General features: G+C 38.3%; 1 protein-coding gene across 1 annotated transcript in view; it reads left to right on the plus strand.

Moving 5' to 3' along the window:
* The first annotated feature begins 984 nt into the window (after window positions 1-984).
* LOC145672085 (facilitated trehalose transporter Tret1-like) overlaps window positions 985-22,612 on the plus strand; it is a 44,144-nt gene continuing 22,516 nt past the window's right edge. Inside the window, exon 1 of the mRNA XM_081741335.1 lies at window positions 985-1,211. Within this exon, the coding sequence (XP_081597461.1) occupies window positions 1,180-1,211 (32 nt within the window). The 5' untranslated portion in view covers window positions 985-1,179. The remainder of the gene's footprint in view (window positions 1,212-22,612) is intronic.

A 22,612-nucleotide genomic window follows, 5' to 3' on the forward strand; every position in this document is an offset into this window, starting at 1 on the left:
GCTCGACGTAGGAGACCGGTGTTCGATTCTCCGTGGGTGTTCATATGGAAAAAATGAAATGAAATCTCTAAGTTTTACGTCACACTGTAATGCTGGCTGGGCTAAAGCAGGCAGTGATGATAAGAAATGAATGAAAACAGTGGAATGAAGAAAGTGGGAGGAAACAGGAGAACTCTGAGAAAACCCACGTATATGGTGTTTGTCCACCACAAAGTTCGCTTGGTGCAAACTAGGATCGAATCAAGGACCCCATGCACCAGACTTGAACGCTCTACCACTAAGCCACCGCGGGCCCGGTGTTCATATGGTTCCGATTTACCTTAAGCTGTAGATTCACGTCTCATACTAGTCTTCAGGCCCGAAACCTTTGAAAGCTTTGGGGGGGGCATGAATATGTTAGGGGGGCAAGTCATTAAAAAATTCTCTTACAAATATCTAAATTGTGCATTTTGCATTGAGGTCTGAGGGGCCATGAAAAGTTTAGGGGGGCAGGCCCCCCTCTGGTTGCGGTCCTGCTAGTCTTCATGCTCAAACAGATGATTAACTGGCAATAAACCGTTTAATTTATCAAATTAAAAAGAAAAAAGTAATTTTTGAGCACTGTTAGTTTGTTTTAAATTGCCAAAACTTATTCTTCCTGTTGACGACTCGCTTCGTTGAGGGAAGAAAAGCGCGGAGAAATAGTTGAACAAGACGAAGTGCTTTCACGGTCAAGCAAACCAAAAAGCGTTTCATCTTATAGGGATAAATATAGTCAAGCTGTTGAGAGGAGAATTTAAAACTGTCAAAGCGCTTCTTGGCTTGAATAGTAGCCATCACACGATTTTCTTTAACAAAAAATCATGTTTTCAGAAAAAAAACAATTTGGTATCACTTTTGTTTTTCAAATGCTAATCTCTGAGAAGATAGGAACGAAAATATAGTGATTAACGAAACGCCTTTCCAATCATTTTCCACGTATTTTTGTTTTGGCTCGCCCTGCTTAATGGGATAAACGTGAGAATGACGAAACACCTTCCTAGATTTACTCCCGTTTTTAACTTCCGAAATCGCCGCGCAAGGCGCAAGTGAAGAACTCGAGTTTGCTGGACACTCTACCAGCTGATTCGTGCAGCTGATGGGGTACCGGCAAGATTATAAGTCGTATGGCTCCTTGTGCAAATACCTATTGATAGAACAATGGAAACATCCAAGTGTAATGGAACAACAAGGTAAGTGTACATAATAGTCATTACATAAAATTTAAGTTTAGACGATTTGCAATTTAGTCTAATAACAATTTAATAAGAATGACGGAAAAACTTTTTGAAGTCTTTGATACGTTTTTGTTCCGCTCTAATGTTCTGTTGTTCTATGTTTGTTTCTTTTCATGACTTTTCGCTGCGGGAATTTGTGGTTCGGATCCCACGTTAAGATATAATTACACGTCTCATATAGTCTTACTGCTGAACAGGACGCTTGTCTCAATTCCAATCCAACTTGTTCACAAATGTTTAGTTCTGCTAACAATATAATTTGAGCATTTGTAACACTATTAGGGCTTAGTGCCATTTATAGGGAAAATGTGGCTCAGCGGTACAGTGTCCTTTCGGTTTTGAAGGGTCCGTGGTTCGGTCCTAGGCAGATGATGTGGGGCAGTGGCGGATCTAGGGCGGGGGGCTAGGCCCTCAGTTTTTCGGGTAACAAAAAGTTAAGCTATGATTTATATATTTTTGAAAGGTTACAGTAAACTCGTGTATACCTATCATAAAAAAAAAACTATCATAGGTTGGGTTCTAGTTAGGCCCCCCAGTTTTTACCTTCTAGATCCGCCACTGATATGGGGGACATCATCATATTCGTAGGGTTTTGCGGAATTTCCTCGTTTTCTCGCAATTTTTAATTTAAAATTTATTCCATTGTCATTCTCAGTGGCGTATTTATGATTTTGTTTCGGAAGGGGGACTTTGCCTGAAAATGTGAAAATTCAACAAGATATTTCATATATTTTACTATAGTAAGTAAAATTTCGGGGAGGGGGGCGCTTAAGCCCGGAACCCCCTCCTAAATACACCACTGATCATTCTATAAACTTATCAATTTCGTTTAGCCTGCAGGGGGGCACGGTGGTTCAGTGGTAGAGCGCTTACTTCTGGTGCGTGAATTCTCTTGTTCGATCCCGGGCCAAGTTAGTTTGCGGTAGACAATATTCTCAGGGTACTTCTACATTTTCATTCCACAAATTCTTCCATTATAATTCACTTGTTTTAATTGTACGTCTCTCTTGGCTTAAAATTGGATAAACCTGGGACGTTAAACTAAAATATTTCATTTTGCCTTTAGCCTGCTGTCAGGGGAGGATACAGAACAGTCTCCTGGGGGAAGAAGGCAGTGAAAAGTTTTCTCTCATCAGGCCTTTCGCAGCACTGGTGCCTATGCCACCTTCGTCTCTCCTGGATCCGTCTATGCCTACAATGTATAAGTAATGTTAACTTAGAGGTTTCATAAACTAGTGTCAATGCTACTCACGGGGTTTGAGGGGGACAGTGTCCCCCCCCAAAGTTTGATTGAGTTCCGGAATTTAAACTTGTTTTACAATATACAAATCCTCTTAAATTGTATAATTTTAAGAGCGACGTAAGAACATTCTTAATTACAATTTCGAAAAAAAAAAACAACTTTGTATTAAAATCCTTATTATTATTATTATTATTATTATTATTATTATTATTATTATTATTATTATTATTATTATTATTATTTAAAGTATAATTTAGTTTCCCCAAGTCACTTGGTAGTGAGTACGGTTCGTTATTTGTAACTGTGATGTAGTCATGAGTATGGGCATATGGTATAAAAACTGCAGTGCATAAAACACGAATCAACTTGTGCTAGAGCGGAAGAGGGGGTGCATCCCTAGGGAAGTGGCGCGTCAATGACGGTGGATATAAGCATAAACGAGTTAGTTTACAACGGCTCGCTGTATGTCACAGTATCCGCTCCGGAGCTGTCGATGAATTTGGGGGAGATTCTAAATGGCATCCAAATGAAATAAAATTTTAGTTTAGTTTAAGCGAAAATAGGCAGGTGATTAATAAACGTGAATAAAAGTGAAATTAATTATTTTGTTATTTTGTTAGACTATATCGGACAATGAACCACACATACCTAACAGGCTCCTTTCCGAAGTTGTATTGAAACCGGCGATACTGCTGCAGCTTGCAGTATGTTTATTTTCGAAAATAACATAAACTGAATGAAATGTCTACATTTTAAACTATATCAAATTGTTGTTTTTTTTTCCTTTGTGTAAACAATGTTTGTTGATTTACTAGCTGAAATGTTAGTTCTTCGCACGGGGAGATTTGATTTATGGAACGATATTTGAACTTCCCTATACTCATACCCTTTAGGATACGCGTGGGTGAATTACTTTAAACGTAAACGGCATCGGAAGTGTCACTATTCCTTTCAGCAATCCTGGAAACTATGAATTGTGGCACAAATAACGATCGTTTTAGATAGAGCCCCTTCTTCCTCCTTGCCGAAAATGTGTTAAAAACTTAGATCAAGGTCCATTCATGTTCCAAAAATCATCAGAATTTCTGCAGTGGTCTATGGGAGGATTTAGCTATCAAAATTCTTTACATTCACTTTTATAAAAATCTGTATAGATTTTAAAGGTATTACGTTATTTCAAGCACTCGTAAAGCATAGGGGCCCATAATGTGGGATATTAAACTGATGGTTGGCATTAAGTATCGCGAAATCCATCGACGGCTCCGGAATTTGTACTGACTTGTAGTGAGCCGTAATACGCGACCTCGTTTATACGTACACGCACCATCGCTGACGCGCCTGATCCCTATGGACGCACTGCCTCGCTGCCGCTCAGGTCCACCTGCTATGCTCTTCCTTCACTCGGATAGATGGTATTCGTGCTTTTTAGTTGCCACCTAACAGAAGTTGGTTCTTCTTTTATGCATTGTATATTTCACGCAACACTGTATTTATGCTCGTCACAGTTACAAGTAAAAAACTGTAATCACTACTATGTGAGATAGTCACTAACAAGTGAACTGAGGGAGAAACTAAATAATACGCAAACCGATATATCGTTTGATTTTTATTCATTATCCAAGACCTAGATTTGCGAACAGATACTTTTATCGAAACTTTTTAGACATTGTATCAGACACGCTTTGTTAGCAGCAGTGGCGGCTCTTGGGGGAAGTCACATTGGTAAAAAAAATAAAGTTTTACCGCTTGAAATTAAAGGAAGATAATTTACCTAATATTCTTAATTCCTATACAAATTAAGTAAGTTTCTTTTTCTTAGTTTTAAGTTATCTTATATAACTTCAATGTAATTTCCCTCAAGACCCGCTACTGGTTAGCTATTTACCAAGAATTTTGCGTTAATGACAATCCTTTAACATTCCCTAGACGTGTCCTGCAGTGTAAAGGGTGCAAAATCAGAAAAGTAATTAAAGAAAAAGACTTTTTTTTTAAGAAAATAGAAGAACCATGAGAAAATTCACAATCACCATTATATATGCTGTTCACTACAAGTCGTTAATTCTCTTTACGCACCTAAGTAAGTACTCTAAGTGGAAAATCTTATGATATATTTTAATACAATTTAGAGTAAGATTAGGCTTAAGCATATTCCATTGTATCACAGAAAATATCGAATCTACTGGCGAACGTGGAAAACGTAATCAGAGGCAGAGGTTCACTGATCATAGTTCTCCTAAGGTGGCTTCTCGAGCACCGTTTATGTATTATTAAAGTTACAGTGTAGTCTAATGGTTAGAAGGTCGTTGTTGTGCCTTTCCTCGGATTGAGCACATAATTCATTCCTTCCTCTCCCCCTATGAATCATAACATGCTTCCCTAGAGAATCTCTTACTTTTAAATTTTCTCCATTCCTCTGATTTAAATCCCGTCCCCCTTCAAGAGACGACAAACATTCAGACGTACGCTTTTGATACTATGTAATTGCTATTGGGTTTAAATTTGCCTCCTCTCCTAAAAATTTTAATCACACTCTTTGGCCTATAACTACCAACGGTACTTATCTCCGGCAAGAACTTTGCCGTAATCTCCCAAATTACTTCTCCCTCAAAAAATGTTGGTTCTGAGAAAACTAAGTTAATTTTAGTTTGTAGACTAAAATTTATTAAAGTTAGCTTCCATTTTTAAAAAAGTCACGATGCTATTACTTAAAATACGATTATGTCATTTCAAATAAAAAATTGCCCCGGCCCTCAAAATAAACGACCTATATGCACCTCGGATAACTGTTGTGGGCTAGGTCAGTAGCCAGAACTCTGGGACAGGGTTCGGAAATGAGATATTGTTAGGGAGTAATTAATTTAAGTTCTTTACATTCATTCATTCATAAATACATACCGACAAACCATTAGAAATTTCAGGGAGGTTGAATCTTCACAGGATACTCGAGATGTACGGGCCTGTTGTAGGCCATGTGGTATATTCGGCATTGGCCCAACGAGAAATAGCTGAAGGGCTAGTTTAGTTAATGCGTAACGAACTTTTGCTCTAGAAAATCAGCAATAGCTGCAAAGGTGACCAATGCGCTGACCACTCATACTCAACTGAATACCGAATAACACTTCGAAAATTTTATCTCATCTACAACTTGTCCAGAAAGTTCGGTGAATGAGCCATACTGCTTACGGTCGTAAGACTGCGCCACCGCCGCATTGCGCGCAAGACACGTCAAAATATGTCTCAACAAGTTCCCGAGCGGCGGCGCTGCGAGTGTGCGTATCGCGTGTAAACCGCACGTTGTAGAGTGAAGGTGTAGTGCGCGCGATTGAAATCAAAAATGAATACCAAAATGGAGCAGCGAATGACTATGATGTTCTGTTTCAAACTTAGAGAATCGGTGAAAGAGAGTCGTGAAATGCTGACAACAGTTGACGAAGAACGTGTTATTACCTTGAAGTATGTTTGAGTGCTTTAAACGTTTACGCGTAGGGTGGGAAACCGTGGAAGACGCCCTTCGAACTAGCCGGCCTGCAACTGCACGTAACTCGGATAACTATAGAAAGTGAAGGATTTGTTGCCCAGGATCGTCGTGTGACAATGCGAATAGCGGAGGAGTGAAAATTAGTCATGAGACGGTCCACCTCATAGTGACCCAGGATTTGGATAAACGCAAGTTTGCTCCCGACTAGTGCCCCGCACTTTGACGCCGGAGAAAATGCAACTTCGGCTATACCCTGTGGAAACATCATCGATATGGCGGATCGAGACCCAAATTTCCTGAAAAACATCGTCATGGGCGACGAGATCTGGTGCTTAACGTACGATCCCGAAGGCAAGCGTCAAAGTATGGAGTGGCGGGGTCCAGAGTCGCCAAAATGCAATAAGGTGCGAAGCGAGAGATCCTACATCAAGACAACGCTCGTGGTGTTCTTAGACTCTTGAGGATCTCATCCATAAAGAATTCTTCCCTGAGGACAACAATGTTAAACATCACTACGTACGTAGAAATACTGAAACGTCTGCTGCATCGGATAAGAGGGTACAGATCCCAGTACACCAAGCAAGGCGATTGAACCCTGCTCCACGATAATGCCACACTGTTTTTCTGGTGCAGCACTTCCTGGTCATCAGGTGAGTTATCACGCAATCATCCCCCATATTCCCCAAACTTTTCCTTGTTCCCCAAATTGAAATCACCCCTGAACAGCCAGAGGTTTCCGGACATCAACATAATGTTACGACCCACGTGAAGGCCATCCCTAAAGACGAGTACGCCAGGAGTTTCCAAGACTTGTACAGCCGTTTCCAGAAGTGCATTCCCATCAGCGGTGATTACTTCAAAGGACAGTAACTGCTGCTTTAGGTAAGACAGCAATCAATTCGAAATATAGATACATTCACCGAACTTTCTAGATGGAGGTTCTATATCATAATGCACAGCCAGGAGCGCTATGCAGATTTTCAATCACGTAATACTAGTTTTCAGAATTACATGTTTATTGGTTGAAGGAAAATAAAAACTAATCAACTGGACTACTGTACTAACTGTTTGTTAGTGCTGATAATTTTAATGAATGCTGTAAAGTTAAAGTACGATTCTTTGATTCTGTGGACCTCTCTGATTCCGGATTGAACGTGATGTTTTCTTTATTGCATTTCTCATAATGTTAAGTGACTATATCAAGATAAAGAACGTAATTTCAGGCCTTGATTTCGCGGGGGGTGGAGGCGTTTCCACCGATAAGAGACGAGCTAGTTTTTCATTAATTACTATACTATTGATCTAAAAATCTCAAAACTCAGCAGGGAAAATTGCTCTCTCCCCAAATGGCGCCCATGGTACATATACTCCGCTTTTGGTCTTTTCACGTCCGCTTCAAACGTTTTTCATCAGGATCAGGGTGTTGGTCCGTTCTGAATGGTGAATTAAATGGCCAATCACACTACTTTTTTCTCTCTCTAGCTATCGTGCGGCAACAGTGGAACAAGATCTGTGGCTGCCATTTTGATAATCTGTGCTATAAACAACCCTAATGTAGCTAATCTGAATCTCTTGAATACAAAGTCGGTGGGAATACCTAGGTGGTAATCTTAATTTTCTTTAGAAAATACAAAAGCTTGCAACGCTGCTCTTACTGAAATAAAATTCAGCGTTCCAGAGTTACTAATGACATTCCATTGACGCATTAACTTATCAGTCTTCGACCCTCTGCTTCATTCAACCAGATACTACTCATGTACGAAACAAAAATAAAATTTATCAGTTAAAATTAAACAAGCGGTCAATATCTAAAACTAAATTCCTCCATTAGATCATTCCGGATATTTGCCGGAACTCAGCTTTTAGCAGAAATACTTAGTATTTCTCTCTGTCTCAGTCTCTCTCTCTTTCTTTTCTTTCTTTCTTTCTTTCTTTCTTTCTTTTTTTTTAATATCTAATATTCACAATACTTTATTATACTGGTTATTACTTACTCCAGTTAAGGCCAAATGGCGGGTTGGATCCAAGTATGTTTCATCATGCCTCCGTATAAAATAATCGCCTTTGGTGCAAGCGGTCCCGGGTTCGATTCGCGGAGGAACACTCGGTCGAAAAGTGTCAAAGAATTTTCAGGCCAGCCATTCTGAATGAGGTTTTCCTGGCTTTTCTTCATTCACATCAGCCAAATGCTGGGATGGTACAGTACCTCACATAATGATCCCAGACCGCTTCCTTCTCTCCCCATTCCATCCCCCCCCCCTTTAATTTCCAGGACAATGTGATCGCCAAGAAACGTAATCTCTTATACATGATGAGCTAACTTGGTCATAGATGTTGAAAGCCCAGAATCTAATTTCTAATCTCAATCCGAGAAAATCCACGCACACTGTGTTTGTCCACCACAGTCTACTTGGCGCGAGCTGGGATCGAAGGACTTCACTCCCCAAGGTGAACGCTCTACCACTGCGCCACCACGTTCCTCATTATCTGGTTAGGTAAGATCAAAAATGGAAGTATAAGAGGCAATGCGACAGATATTACAGAAAGTATAAGAGAGATTACAGTGGTATGATCTTATTATAAGAAAAAATGATGGTTATGTTTTCAAGAGAGTAGGGAAGATGGAAGTAAAAGGTTAAAAAAAAAGGAAGACTGAAAAAGACGGATAGATTCTGTGGTGGTGATATTTATTTTTTCCGCATCTTATGATCTAAAAACTAAAAGAATTCTTTTACGAAGCGAAATAAATAAACTAAATAATTGTATTGATTTGACTCCAAGTATAAAGTGTTTAAAAATAGGCAAATTTCATAATTTCCTGTGGATATAATTGGAAAATAGTAATACCAGGTAACAAATAGAAATGAGTAGTTCTAGTTATTTTATTTGTGGCCAAGGAGGAGATAACCATGAAGCATTAATTTCAAGTTTAGGTCGGGGGAGACTCTCCGTAACCATCTACCACCGCTTAAATTATGGATTTTGAGGTATAAAATAGGATTAAATTACTACAAAATTTTATATGTACAATAAAATCCTCAAATTAGTTAACGTATTCACTTCCAGGGCCGTGCCGTGGGAGGGGGTGCGAGCAGGGCGACGGCCCCGGGCGCCGAAGTAAGGGGCGAAAAAATCGGAAGAAAAAAGGAAAAAAGATAGGTAAAATTGCTTGGAATATATGTATGGGGGCGCCGTCGTATATTCTCGCCCCGGGCGCTGATTTTCCACGGCACTGTTCACTTCAGAAGCTATATAATGAATCACTAAATATTATTTGTCTATTACCATATGATAGAAGTCTGCACAGGCTCCGGCCGATCCCGCAGGCCGAACTCGGGTCTGTAAGGCATATATCACTTCAGGTCAGGCCCGGACTCGGTTCGTAAATTTTTAAATATACAACCATATATCTCGGGCCTTTTCAGGCCTAACTGTAAATATTCTGTAAAACAATATTTATTGGACCATTCTTTCTGGAGAACTTTTAAAGCACAACTGCAAAATTAAACGTCTAATTGCTATAAATAAAAATACAATTTTACGTTAATTATTAAGTTTCTGTAATTCGGACTTATTTCGGGCTCATTTGATTATCGCAGAGCTCGGGCCGGGCTCGGACCTAAATGCTGAAACCTATTTCGGACTCGGGTCGGCCCTCACATTATAAGTTCACGGGCCGGCCTGGGCTAAAAATTCTGCCCCGTACCGACCTCTGCTATATCAATGCTTATTACTGCATGCATAAAATTGAATTTTCAAAATCCAAAACTTACCAAATACTGTACAAGTTTACTTAACACAAATGACAACCAATTGCGACGGAGAGATTGAAAACTTTAGATTATATGCACCTCGATATATATATCTTTATCTAAAATATTAATATACAGAGTGTTTCAAGGCAACACCGACAACGTTTAAGAGGTGATTTTTGACACCAAGATAAGACAAAAAGTATAGACCAACCTGGGTGAACAAATGATTCCTTTCGAAGTTATACAGTAGGCTACCGAAAACATGAAAAAAATAACTTTAAGGGTCCGTAACTCCAAAACTATAGGACCTATCGTAGTCGGGTCAAGAAGTCACTTAGGAACTAGTATGTGCCCTATCCAAATTTCTGTTACCAGAATCCTGCGGTACTTCCGCAACAATTTTTATAGCGGTAGTTGGTGAGTACTTCAAACTTCTATAAAAATTGTGTTAGTACCATAGGATTCTGAAACATGTTATAAATAGCATGTTATAATTTTTGGATAATGTACATATTAGTTCCTAAGTGAAGTCTTGACCTGACTTCGGTTGGTCACATAGTATTGGAGCTATGGACCTTTTAAAATTCATTTTTTCATGTTTTCGGCAGCCTATAACTTCAAAAGGAAGCATTTGTGCACCCAGGTTGGTCAATGTTTTATTTCTTACCTTGGTGTCAGGAATAACCTCCCAAACGTCGGTGTTTTGAAACACCCTGTATAATGAATATGTTCACTATGGTACAAAGAAATGAAAATGTTCATGAAACGAATTATTAGTTAAATGAATCATTATATATTATTAATTAAATGGATAATTATGTCATTAAGTAAAAATGAATATAAAACTATACGTTAATGGTAATTTATTACACGAGTTAGCGGGAAAAAACAGCAAATCACTTCACTTTAGTGTAAAAAACTGCAAGACGATAGAGCTAGTTAGAGGGGCTAAAAGAGTAAAATTTTGGGTACTACTCAATAACATGTATTTATACAATCATCTCTCTCTATATATATACATTATGTATATTTAGTACTTAGGGCTATATATCTTAGCTCAAATTAGGAGATAGAATATAGAGGGGCTGAGGTTTGGAAGGTTTTGGTCCTTAGCTCCCAATAGCGGCTTTCCTGTTGTATGTTACTGTGAATATGGACGTTAGTATTTTTGAGTGGTAAACAATACGCAACACTCTTTCACAACGATCCTCATAATGTGTGGTCGAACAATCATGTGGTACTTGAAACAAAATGTAACAAATCAAATTCCAATGTAACGAATTGGTTCGTAGCCATTAAAATCTAACTTTGTCATTAGTTGCTAGGACTAATTTGCTATTTATAACCTTTTTTATAAATAATAAATGCTTGTAATTTTTTTTTTCTTTCTTCGAATAACATGAAACTTCTGGAGAGAGATTCTGCTGTCCCCAAGGGCTAAAAATAAAGGTGTTTTTCCGCAGTGGAACAGGAAACTTGCCAAAAATTCACGTGATGTTGAAGGCTACCATCACAAGGAACTAGCGTGCGGAATGTGTGCATCTCTTATATTTTCTGCTTCACTTCAAAACATTTCACTTGATCCCACTTCATACCTTACACAGACCAATCTTTATTACCATAGGTTACTTCCAAGTTATAAATATATCTCTCAAGCTGTATAACGTATTATTTGCAACTGGCGAAGGTTGTTCTTTCTCCTACATTATTTTCAACTTGACGACAAGAACGCATTTAAAAGCATATCTAAAAATATGATGTTCTTCCTCTATGAATTACGGTGATGATATTATAAACTCACTTTTTTTGGGGGGGGGGGGAATTTAATTTCTTGTGAAGTAAAATGTCAACTGTCCAGTTTCCCCGATTTGTTTGGAAAGTTATTTTTGCAACTTATGTTAACCCAACTTTTATCAACATCTGTTCTGTAATATTCTGAGTTAGTTTCGAAGTCCGAAGGTAAAGAAATAAATTAATTCGCTTTGGCGTAACATTTATTCAGGGATAAAAATGGATCTGAAAAGGTAGGGGAACGAATGACGTTACACCGTCCCCCGTGCCTATCTTTCTCCATTGTAATTTTTTAGAAAGTGGGGGACGGCGTCCCTCCTCATTTCCCCTCGCTTTTATCCCTGTATTCAATATTATCTCTAGTCCTTTTGGAAGATCTAGAAAAACAAAGCAAATTCACTCATCAGACGGGAAATATTTCCAATGTTAAGTAACCAATGACCTTTTTGGCCTGCCATTCCTCAGGGACGACGTTTTCCTTAAAATTTCGAAGTAAGACCTTTCATGATCTGGCAGGATTAACTTAGCCGTTCTACACACACGCCTTTCACACATTTGAATGTTCCGACATAAATGAAAATACATGAGCATAATTCATTTTAAATCTGATTTGTTATTTCAAGTATTTTACCTCCTAAATGATTTAAGTAAGTTAGCTTATTTCTCGTTCATTCTAGATGGTGAATGGAAGGTAACTTCCTGTGTCATCATCCCCGAATTTAGACTCTGACACAGGGAAGTTGGCAATATGATCTCCGAGGAATGTCATTCCTCATACGTAACGACTAAAATGTCCATAGACGCCCAAAGCCCAGAAGTGTAATTCCTAATTCTAGAAAAACGTGACAACCTTGAGATGATTGTCTATCGCCACCCGAACCTAAATTCTGCCGCGGTGGCTCAGTGGTAGAGCGTTCACCTCTGGTGCTTGGGGTCCCGGATTCGATCCCAGTCCCCGCCAAGTGAACTTTGTGGTGGACAAACACCGTGTGCGTGAGTTTTCTCGGAGTTCTCCCGTTTCCTCCCACTTTCTTCATTCCACAATTTCATTCATTACTCATCATCACCGTCTCCTTTAGCCTAACCGGCATAACCGTGGGACGTAAAACTCAAAGATTTCATTTCATTTCCCTTCGAAGGTATATGATTAGTATACGCGTCTTCGTCGTGGGAGACTCAGGTTCGATTCCTGGCGGGATATCATGTGATCCGGATCCCACGTTAAGCTGTCGGTTCAAGTCGCATATAGCCTCACTGCTGAACGGGACGCTCAACTCGAACTCAGCCAACCAAACAATTTAAAATACAGCATTGACTCTGATCTACGTAGAACCTCTTTAAATTGACATTTTGAGACAAGTGATATCACAAATAAATCATTGTCGGCAGCAGTCAAGATGCTTTTATTAATTCAGTTTAACAAAGTAAGAGAAGATAATAATTGTTTAAATTTAGTAAAGATTCATCTTTCAACAAGTGACTCCCTAACTTGCATCTCATAGACATTCTTTTAGTGTTTCTTGGCATTGAGTGCCGGTGACAGTTACAGAAGTATGCAGATGTTGACCATCACATCTGCGACTATCCTGAATCGTCGAAAATCCAAAGACCTTGAGCTCATAAACCCGTCAGATTTTGATCTATTTATCATAGCTATGATCAAAGTCTGACGGATCTCTCCGATCTCTTGAAGTTATTGTTCGACTTGGAAGTGGACATAGACCTCCACTTGGACCTAGATGAGGTTTTTGCATCCTCGGGATAGTTGGATATTGAGGTAAATTTACACCTGAACTTCGAGAAGATCCACAATTGATGAAAGAGCTATTACTGGTCCTTGAGCTTGATTTGACTACGAATCTCGATCTAGAGTTGCTGGAATCTCCATAAGGACATCTTGATCTAGAATTACTGGAATCTCCAGGATAATTTATCGATTCATTAGATACAGCTTTTCCTCTTGGATCAGATCTGGACCTTGAGTTACAAAATGACTATTTTGTTTTGTTAAATCTGATTCTAATGGTTTCTTGTCTTGAGTTTTGCTTAGATCTTGAAGTTCCTAATGGGAGACCTGAGCTTTTCCTTCGAAGTAGATCTTACAGAATAATACGCACATAAGCGACTGTCATGAAGAGAAGCCACACTCGCATATTTAGCAGGAAAAAAAAAAAAATACACTTGACTCTCTGAGCCGAGCCAAGTTAATAATTTGTATTTTCTATGACAATTTGCCAGCGTACCTTCAGCTGTTGCCTTACGAACACATTGTTTCAGAGCTTTCCGAAGAAATACCTTCGAGAGACAGGTTAAGTATGTTTTGTCTATTTGCTCCTAAACTTCTTCAAATCTTATCCTATCATGGTTTTGTCAAGTAAGAGCGCTATCGAATACAATATATGCTCATTTGAAACGAATCATAAAACTACAGTTTCCCTTTAATTCGTCAAAGTAACAGTTATAAAGTAGTAACTCAAATTTAAGAGAAATGCCTCATCAATTCGGTCTTATTAGCAATTGACAATGGATCTATAATAGAATTTAAAATCCGATAAATGCTGATCTAACAAACCCCCTTACAAAATTACAATAAGTTTATAAATGTGTCTTTGGTCATACGTAACAAAGCATTCAATTTATTTTTTCGTTTTATCAAACCTAAATAAGTTTACAATGCACTCGCCCCTCAGGAAATGTTTCCTATATCTAATTGAAGTTTCTTCAAAAAATATGGCGGGGTGTGTTAAGAGTATTATCAGTTGTATACAGAAAATGTATTGTAAACTTGTGGAATCCCTCAAGAATCCATCTTGGGCTTCTATCGTTTAACCTTTTAACATACAGGGTGTTAAAAAAAGGACTATCCAAAAGTAAAATCTTATATTTCTCTTCTCTTTGCAGGTAAAAGCACTAAACTTCACGGACAGTTGGACAAAGTTTCATAATTTCAGCTCTGCATGCTAAGAGAATAATCCAGCATTCTCAAGTCAATCAATAAATGAAACTATACATTTTGGAGCGACTGATTTTCATTGTTCAACAATACTACAAATTCAACGACAGGGTATACAACAGTTCTCTGAGCATCCTGCAAGCAATGCAGTGTGAAACAGGAATAAACACACTACATAGTCAGTGCCATGATAGAATTACTATTGCATTTTGTTGTACTTTTGGACGATGAAAATCCATTGCTGCAAAGTGTATGGCACTATCTATTGGTTGACACTCAGAATGTAGATTAGCCTTTTGGGCATGCAGAGCTGAAATCCTGACACTTTATACATCTGTCCGTGAAGTTTAGTTACTTTCACCTTATAAACTATAAGACTTCATTTTTAGATTGTTCTTTTAATACACTGTACCTCTCAAACTGCTTCAAGTAAATTACTTCAAATGACACTGTTAGATTTAAATAATATTCAAAACTCGATAATATCAAAACAAAGTTAGTTTTATTTCATATTATGACGGATTTAATATTGAAACTGAAGGTTCTATTGTAATCTCTCTTACAGAGGGATGTGGTCGAAGATGAAAGTTACTCTTGGAACAATGAATCCAGAAAATAGACGCTATATCGTTCTCTCTTTCTCGTTCTGCAAGATTTCCCATATTTACGCATAGCATAGTTTAGAACAGGATTTCTCAACCTGGGGAGTCGCGAAGATAAGCGGAAGAGATAAATATAATTAGAATCTAACACCGGAATATATATTTAAATTAGGGATGGGCAAAACCGGTTTTTATAAAAACCGAAACCATTTCACATTTCGGTTTTTCACCGAAACTAGTTCCGGTGAAAACTTTTCGAAAACACAAAATTATTTCTGTGGAAATGGATTCGGTTTCCAAACAACGAAACACCATTCTGGTCAGAAATAGAACAAATTTTGGAAAACCGGAATCGGTTTTGAAGAAAACCGAAACCGGATCAGCTGAAAAACCAAACCGGTTTTAGAGAAAACCGGTTTCGGTGAAAACCGAACCGGTTTTGAAGAAAACCGAAACCGGTTTCGGTGAAAAACCGAAAACCGAGAAAACGGTTTTTGACCCACCACTAATTTAAATATTGTTTTGAATTTTGTTTTGATAGGCTTTTTTTTATATTTTTAAACACTATTAAGAACAACAACAAAAAAAGTTCTACTATACATTTTCAACAGGTGCAGAGTTGTTTAAAAATCAATTTAAATAAGAGGTACGATATGAAACTAATGAGAACTGCATATTGAAATACCAGAAAAATACAAATGCAACAAAATCTACATAAGGGAAGTTCCTCTAAGAGCGCGCGGCCTCTAAGAGTACGCTCAACAATTTGCCAGATCTGGCAACGCTATACGATGTTTGTTTGTATTCCTGCAGAAGCGTCGTTCTATGAAAGGTGGTTGCACGCAAGTTGTTTGCTGCCAGCATCTGTGCCCCACGTTTTATTAGTAAGTAAATATTTTTGACACTTCCAGTGTAATAATTGAGTTCCCACCAATTAGTGTGTGTAGTTGAATACAGATATATTCTGTTTCTAAACTTAGTATCAAATGTTAGGTGTCACAATCAAGTTTGGGCATAAGCCAGATAATACCATCATATCTGGAAATTACTGCACACTTGCGATAGATTTGTAAAATGAGTGCGATTCCTCTAAGAGTACGCAATTTCTTTCCTTCAAGAGTACGCGCGCACTCTTGGGGACCGGTGATGCCGTACTTTTGGAGGACTGTGTAGACAATTGAATTTGACTATCAGAGAAGAACACCTTGTCAAATTCTGTTCCAATTCTGACACTGCGGGGTTACTTTGAGGCAAAATGAATAGGTTTCTCTAATATAAACAATAGCAGTGTGCATCGCTGTTGATTCGCATAGCCCGAGAAAGTAGGTTGGCCTAGGTATGATGTGAATCGCTGGCGATTTATATGGCTCACTGAAGTAATACTAATGTGAAATCACCAATGATTTACATTATAGCAATGTGAAATTACGCTATTCCTGAAGTGAATGAAGTAGGACAAAATCTCAGAAAAGTGGGTATGATTACTTTCAGGATCAGAAAATGACAAATTTGAACCTACTGCATGCGAACTAACCTCGGAAAAGAGTCAACTAACATACTGCAATGATTTTTTAATGGTTTTTGTTTAGCTACAGTTTCTTTTTTTTTATTTTTTTTTCCAGAAACTGTCCCAGCGTCCGTGCGACAGATAAAGCCAACATTCAGCCCTCTGCAAGAACAAGAATTGGCTTAGTACGTAAGGGACCTTGATTCTATGCTTTACGGTATCACATGCCAACAATCGATGGACTTTGCGTTCGACTATGCAGAGAGAAATCAGATCAACATAACTTCAAGAGAGAGAAGAAGAAAGCCGGAAAGTATTGGATATATGCATTTTGCAAAAGGAATAATAACATTACGCTCACCGGAGAAATGCAGCCTTAGAAAAATAATTGACTTCAACAAAACTCAATACACGATATTCTTCAGCAACTTTCAGACAGTGTTACAAGACAAACAATTTCTCTCTCATAGAATGTTTAATATGGATGAAAATGGAATTTTAACTTTCCCAAATAAAATTTCAAAAGTACTTTCGCCAATCGGTAAAAGGCATGTGGGTAAATTTGTCTAGTTAGTGGTGACAGACGATTACTGTTCTCTGTTACATGTCTCCAACTGGGATTTACGTGTCTCCAGCCATCATATTTCTCAGAAATGGAATGAAAACAGTGTTGTATGAAGATGGACCTGAAGGAACTTTACCTCTGGTCTCAGATTTTGGATACATAACCAGCGAACGTTTTTCGGATTGGTTGAAACATTTTTCTCACCTCGTGAAACCAACTCAGAATGATGAAGTGTTGCTCGTTCTTGATAACCACACCACACACTGCACTTTGGAAGCAGTGCTGTATTGTAGGGATAATTGCATTACCTTTCTTTCTCTTCCTCCGCATGCAAGCCACATGGTACAGCCCCTGAAGACTGCCTTTGCAGCTGAATGTGGCAAATGGATGGTCAACAACCATTGATCACCCGTGGGAAGAATAACACAAAGGGACATTTCCGGCATCATCCACATTGCATACGAAGGGATTGCAACAATTGAGAAAGCTAGGAGTTCGTGCAGGCTACAGGGATCCACACTTTCAATCCTGATGTCTTGAGCGAAGTAGACTTCCAACTTTCGGCACTGATCGATGAACAACTGTGCTCTGCTGACAGCGAAGAGAATGGTGCAACAACATCAGATGTTCGAAATGAACCAGTAGCAGTACATCGTCAGCATGTCTGTCTCTTCCTAAACACTCAGGTGTACAGAGCAGGAAAGAAGTCTGATATTATGACATTTCCACCGTTTAAAAACAAACTTGAAGCATCCACAGAAGCAACTTGCAAGAGGAATAGGCCTAACGATTAAGTTGATGCCAAGACTGAGGGAAGATATCGTGTTTCTTCAGACCAACCACGATCTTTATCCAAGAATTACTTCTGCTCTGGATGTGATGAGCAGTACACGCAACCCATCATCGAGGTTTAGGTGCAGTGTCATGCCTGCAAGAAGTGGTGGCATGAGGCCTGTTCAAATTATGAGGGCCTCGGGGTTTTTAAGAGTGACAGCTGCTAATGGTCATATAAATGTCAGATTTTAGATGCATAATTTTATGGTAATGTTCTATTTGTTTTATTTGCGCATGTAAGTTTCTGTTTAGTTTAAGAGCAGTGTCAATTATACTTTGGTATAATTTGGCAGTTTTCAATTTTCTTTTGTAATTGTAATTGTAATTGCAGTTTTCAATTTTATTTTGTAATCTAGGCCTAGGTTAATTGTAGGCTATCTTTTGGTTTCCCTCATTATCAAGAATTTGAATAATGTTGATGTTACACTTATATTTGTAACATAATTTATATCAATTTCGTATTTCTGTCATAATTTTCTTTGAATTGTGTAATATCATCTTCGTTTGCTGCCTTGTAATAGTATTATTCCCACATAGCAAATGCGTACTCTTGGAGGACAGATTGCGTACTCTTAGAGGCATAGTCCTTCAAGAGTGCGCAAATGCATTGTTTTATAACAATGCGTCTATTGTTGTAACTATTGCGCCACTGTCTTTATATTTGCCTCCAATTTTGACCTTAAGGAATGAATAAAGATTTGTGATAGAAATTATCACTCTGGGTGGTTTCCCTTTTCTTCGTTACGTGTTTAAAGACTAAGTGCGTACTCTTTGGGGAACTTCCCTTATTTCTACAATAGTAGAATATATTTCTTGTGTATAGTGAGTACAGTAACTTCCCCTAAAAGCGAATAGATTAAAACCAAATTTAGTCAGTTCACCCATATTACAAATATCGATTCCGATTCGTTCTACTGTTTCAAAATGAAGGACGTTTGAAAAAAATTTAAAACTTCATAACTTCCTTAATTTTGAGTCATATGGTAAAAAAAAAATAAAGTAAATTCTAATTTTGGTTAAAAAGTTTGGACAGTTGTTAGAAAAAAAGTTAGAGTATTTTAAATGATTTGATAATGTGCGTCACGAAGATTGAACCGAACATTACCGTACTAGTGAAATCATACCATGCTCAGGTATCTCATTAGCTTTCTCATTTTAATTGTATTTTAATAAGGGAAGTTCCCCAAAGAGTACGCACTTAGTCTTTAAACACGTAACGAAGAAAAGGGAAACCACCCAGAGTGATAATTTCTATCACAAATCTTTATTCATTCCTTAAGGTCAAAATTGGAGGCAAATATAAAGACAGTGGCGCAATAGTTACAACAATAGACGCATTGTTATAAAACAATGCATTTGCGCACTCTTGAAGGACTATGCCTCTAAGAGTACGCAATCTGTCCTCCAAGAGTACGCATTTGCTATGTGGGAATAATACTATTACAAGGCAGCAAACGAAGATGATATTACACAATTCAAAGAAAATTATGACAGAAATACGAAATTGATATAAATTATGTTACAAATATAAGTGTAACATCAACATTATTCAAATTCTTGATAATGAGGGAAACCAAAAGATAGCCTACAATTAACCTAGGCCTAGATTACAAAATAAAATTGAAAACTGCAATTACAATTACAATTACAAAAGAAAATTGAAAACTGCCAAATTATACCAAAGTATAATTGACACTGCTCTTAAACTAAACAGAAACTTACATGCGCAAATAAAACAAATAGAACATTACCATAAAATTATGCATCTAAAATCTGACATTTATATGACCATTAGCAGCTGTCACTCTTAAAAACCCCGAGGCCCTCATAATTTGAACAGGCCTCATGCCACCACTTCTTGCAGGCATGACACTGCACCTAAACCTCGATGATGGGTTGCGTGTACTGCTCATCACATCCAGAGCAGAAGTAATTCTTGGATAAAGATCGTGGTTGGTCTGAAGAAACACGATATCTTCCCTCAGTCTTGGCATCAACTTAATCGTTAGGCCTATTCCTCTTGCAAGTTGCTTCTGTGGATGCTTCAAGTTTGTTTTTAAACGGTGGAAATGTCATAATATCAGACTTCTTTCCTGCTCTGTACACCTGAGTGTTTAGGAAGAGACAGACATGCTGACGATGTACTGCTACTGGTTCATTTCGAACATCTGATGTTGTTGCACCATTCTCTTCGCTGTCAGCAGAGCACAGTTGTTCATCGATCAGTGCCGAAAGTTGGAAGTCTACTTCGCTCAAGACATCAGGATTGAAAGTGTGGATCCCTGTAGCCTGCACGAACTCCTAGCTTTCTCAATTGTTGCAATCCCTTCGTATGCAATGTGGATGATGCCGGAAATGTCCCTTTGTGTTATTCTTCCCACGGGTGATCAATGGTTGTTGACCATCCATTTGCCACATTCAGCTGCAAAGGCAGTCTTCAGGGGCTGTACCATGTGGCTTGCATGCGGAGGAAGAGAAAGAAAGGTAATGCAATTATCCCTACAATACAGCACTGCTTCCAAAGTGCAGTGTGTGGTGTGGTTATCAAGAACGAGCAACACTTCATCATTCTGAGTTGGTTTCACGAGGTGAGAAAAATGTTTCAACCAATCCGAAAAACGTTCGCTGGTTATGTATCCAAAATCTGAGACCAGAGGTAAAGTTCCTTCAGGTCCATCTTCATACAACACTGTTTTCATTCCATTTCTGAGAAATATGATGGCTGGAGACACGTAAATCCCAGTTGGAGACATGTAACAGAGAACAGTAATCGTCTGTCACCACTAACTAGACAAATTTACCCACATGCCTTTTACCGATTGGCGAAAGTACTTTTGAAATTTTATTTGGGAAAGTTAAAATTCCATTTTCATCCATATTAAACATTCTATGAGAGAGAAATTGTTTGTCTTGTAACACTGTCTGAAAGTTGCTGAAGAATATCGTGTATTGAGTTTTGTTGAAGTCAATTATTTTTCTAAGGCTGCATTTCTCCGGTGAGCGTAATGTTATTATTCCTTTTGCAAAATGCATATATCCAATACTTTCCGGCTTTCTTCTTCTCTCTCTTGAAGTTATGTTGATCTGATTTCTCTCTGCATAGTCGAACGCAAAGTCCATCGATTGTTGGCATGTGATACCGTAAAGCATAGAATCAAGGTCCCTTACGTACTAAGCCAATTCTTGTTCTTGCAGAGGGCTGAATGTTGGCTTTATCTGTCGCACGGACGCTGGGACAGTTTCTGGAAAAAAAAATAAAAAAAAAGAAACTGTAGCTAAACAAAAACCATTAAAAAATCATTGCAGTATGTTAGTTGACTCTTTTCCGAGGTTAGTTCGCATGCAGTAGGTTCAAATTTGTCATTTTCTGATCCTGAAAGTAATCATACCCACTTTTCTGAGATTTTGTCCTACTTCATTCACTTCAGGAATAGCGTAATTTCACATTGCTATAATGTAAATCATTGGTGATTTCACATTAGTATTACTTCAGTGAGCCATATAAATCGCCAGCGATTCACATCATACCTAGGCCAACCTACTTTCTCGGGCTATGCGAATCAACAGCGATGCACACTGCTATTGTTTATATTAGAGAAACCTATTCATTTTGCCTCAAAGTAACCCCGCAGTGTCAGAATTGGAACAGAATTTGACAAGGTGTTCTTCTCTGATAGTCAAATTCAATTGTCTACACAGTCCTCCAAAAGTACGGCATCACCGGTCCCCAAGAGTGCGCGCGTACTCTTGAAGGAAAGAAATTGCGTACTCTTAGAGGAATCGCACTCATTTTACAAATCTATCGCAAGTGTGCAGTAATTTCCAGATATGATGGTATTATCTGGCTTATGCCCAAACTTGATTGTGACACCTAACATTTGATACTAAGTTTAGAAACAGAATATATCTGTATTCAACTACACACACTAATTGGTGGGAACTCAATTATTACACTGGAAGTGTCAAAAATATTTACTTACTAATAAAACGTGGGGCACAGATGCTGGCAGCAAACAACTTGCGTGCAACCACCTTTCATAGAACGACGCTTCTGCAGGAATACAAACAAACATCGTATAGCGTTGCCAGATCTGGCAAATTGTTGAGCGTACTCTTAGAGGCCGCGCGCTCTTAGAGGAACTTCCCTTAGATAGATATCGTGAGATCTCTGAAATAGATATATTAAAAATCCTACACAAGTTTATTACAAAGCAGAAATTAGGCTATAAGGGACTCACTGGCAAAAGGATGTAATAAAATGGGGGTCGTGATACGAATTAGGTTGAGAACCACAGGTTTAGAAGCATAATATTCAGGATCAACTTGCGTTTCTTGAAAGAATTAGTGAATATTAGCAAAATGTTGATCGGAGTACGGGTGAAGAAATAGTGACTTATGAACAAGATGGCACAAGTGTTTGCGTGTTACAGTTAGTAGTGCTGAGGAACAATTATTTTTAATTTGGGTAACTTGATTCTAGGATAATTTATTTCACTCTGATAGGTGTTTATTGCAGTATGGATATTTACATTTACAGTTCTGGTGTGATCAAGGGCGCCGATCCTGGGGGGGGGGTCCCCCAAAGCTCATGTGGGCCCCTCATTGTATTTGTGAATATCCAATATTTG

The sequence above is a fragment of the Thermobia domestica genome, chromosome 15, assembly GCF_964235325.1.
Source record: "Thermobia domestica chromosome 15, izTheDome1.hap1.1, whole genome shotgun sequence".
In the NCBI taxonomy this organism is placed as follows: Eukaryota; Metazoa; Arthropoda; class Insecta; order Zygentoma; family Lepismatidae; genus Thermobia; species Thermobia domestica.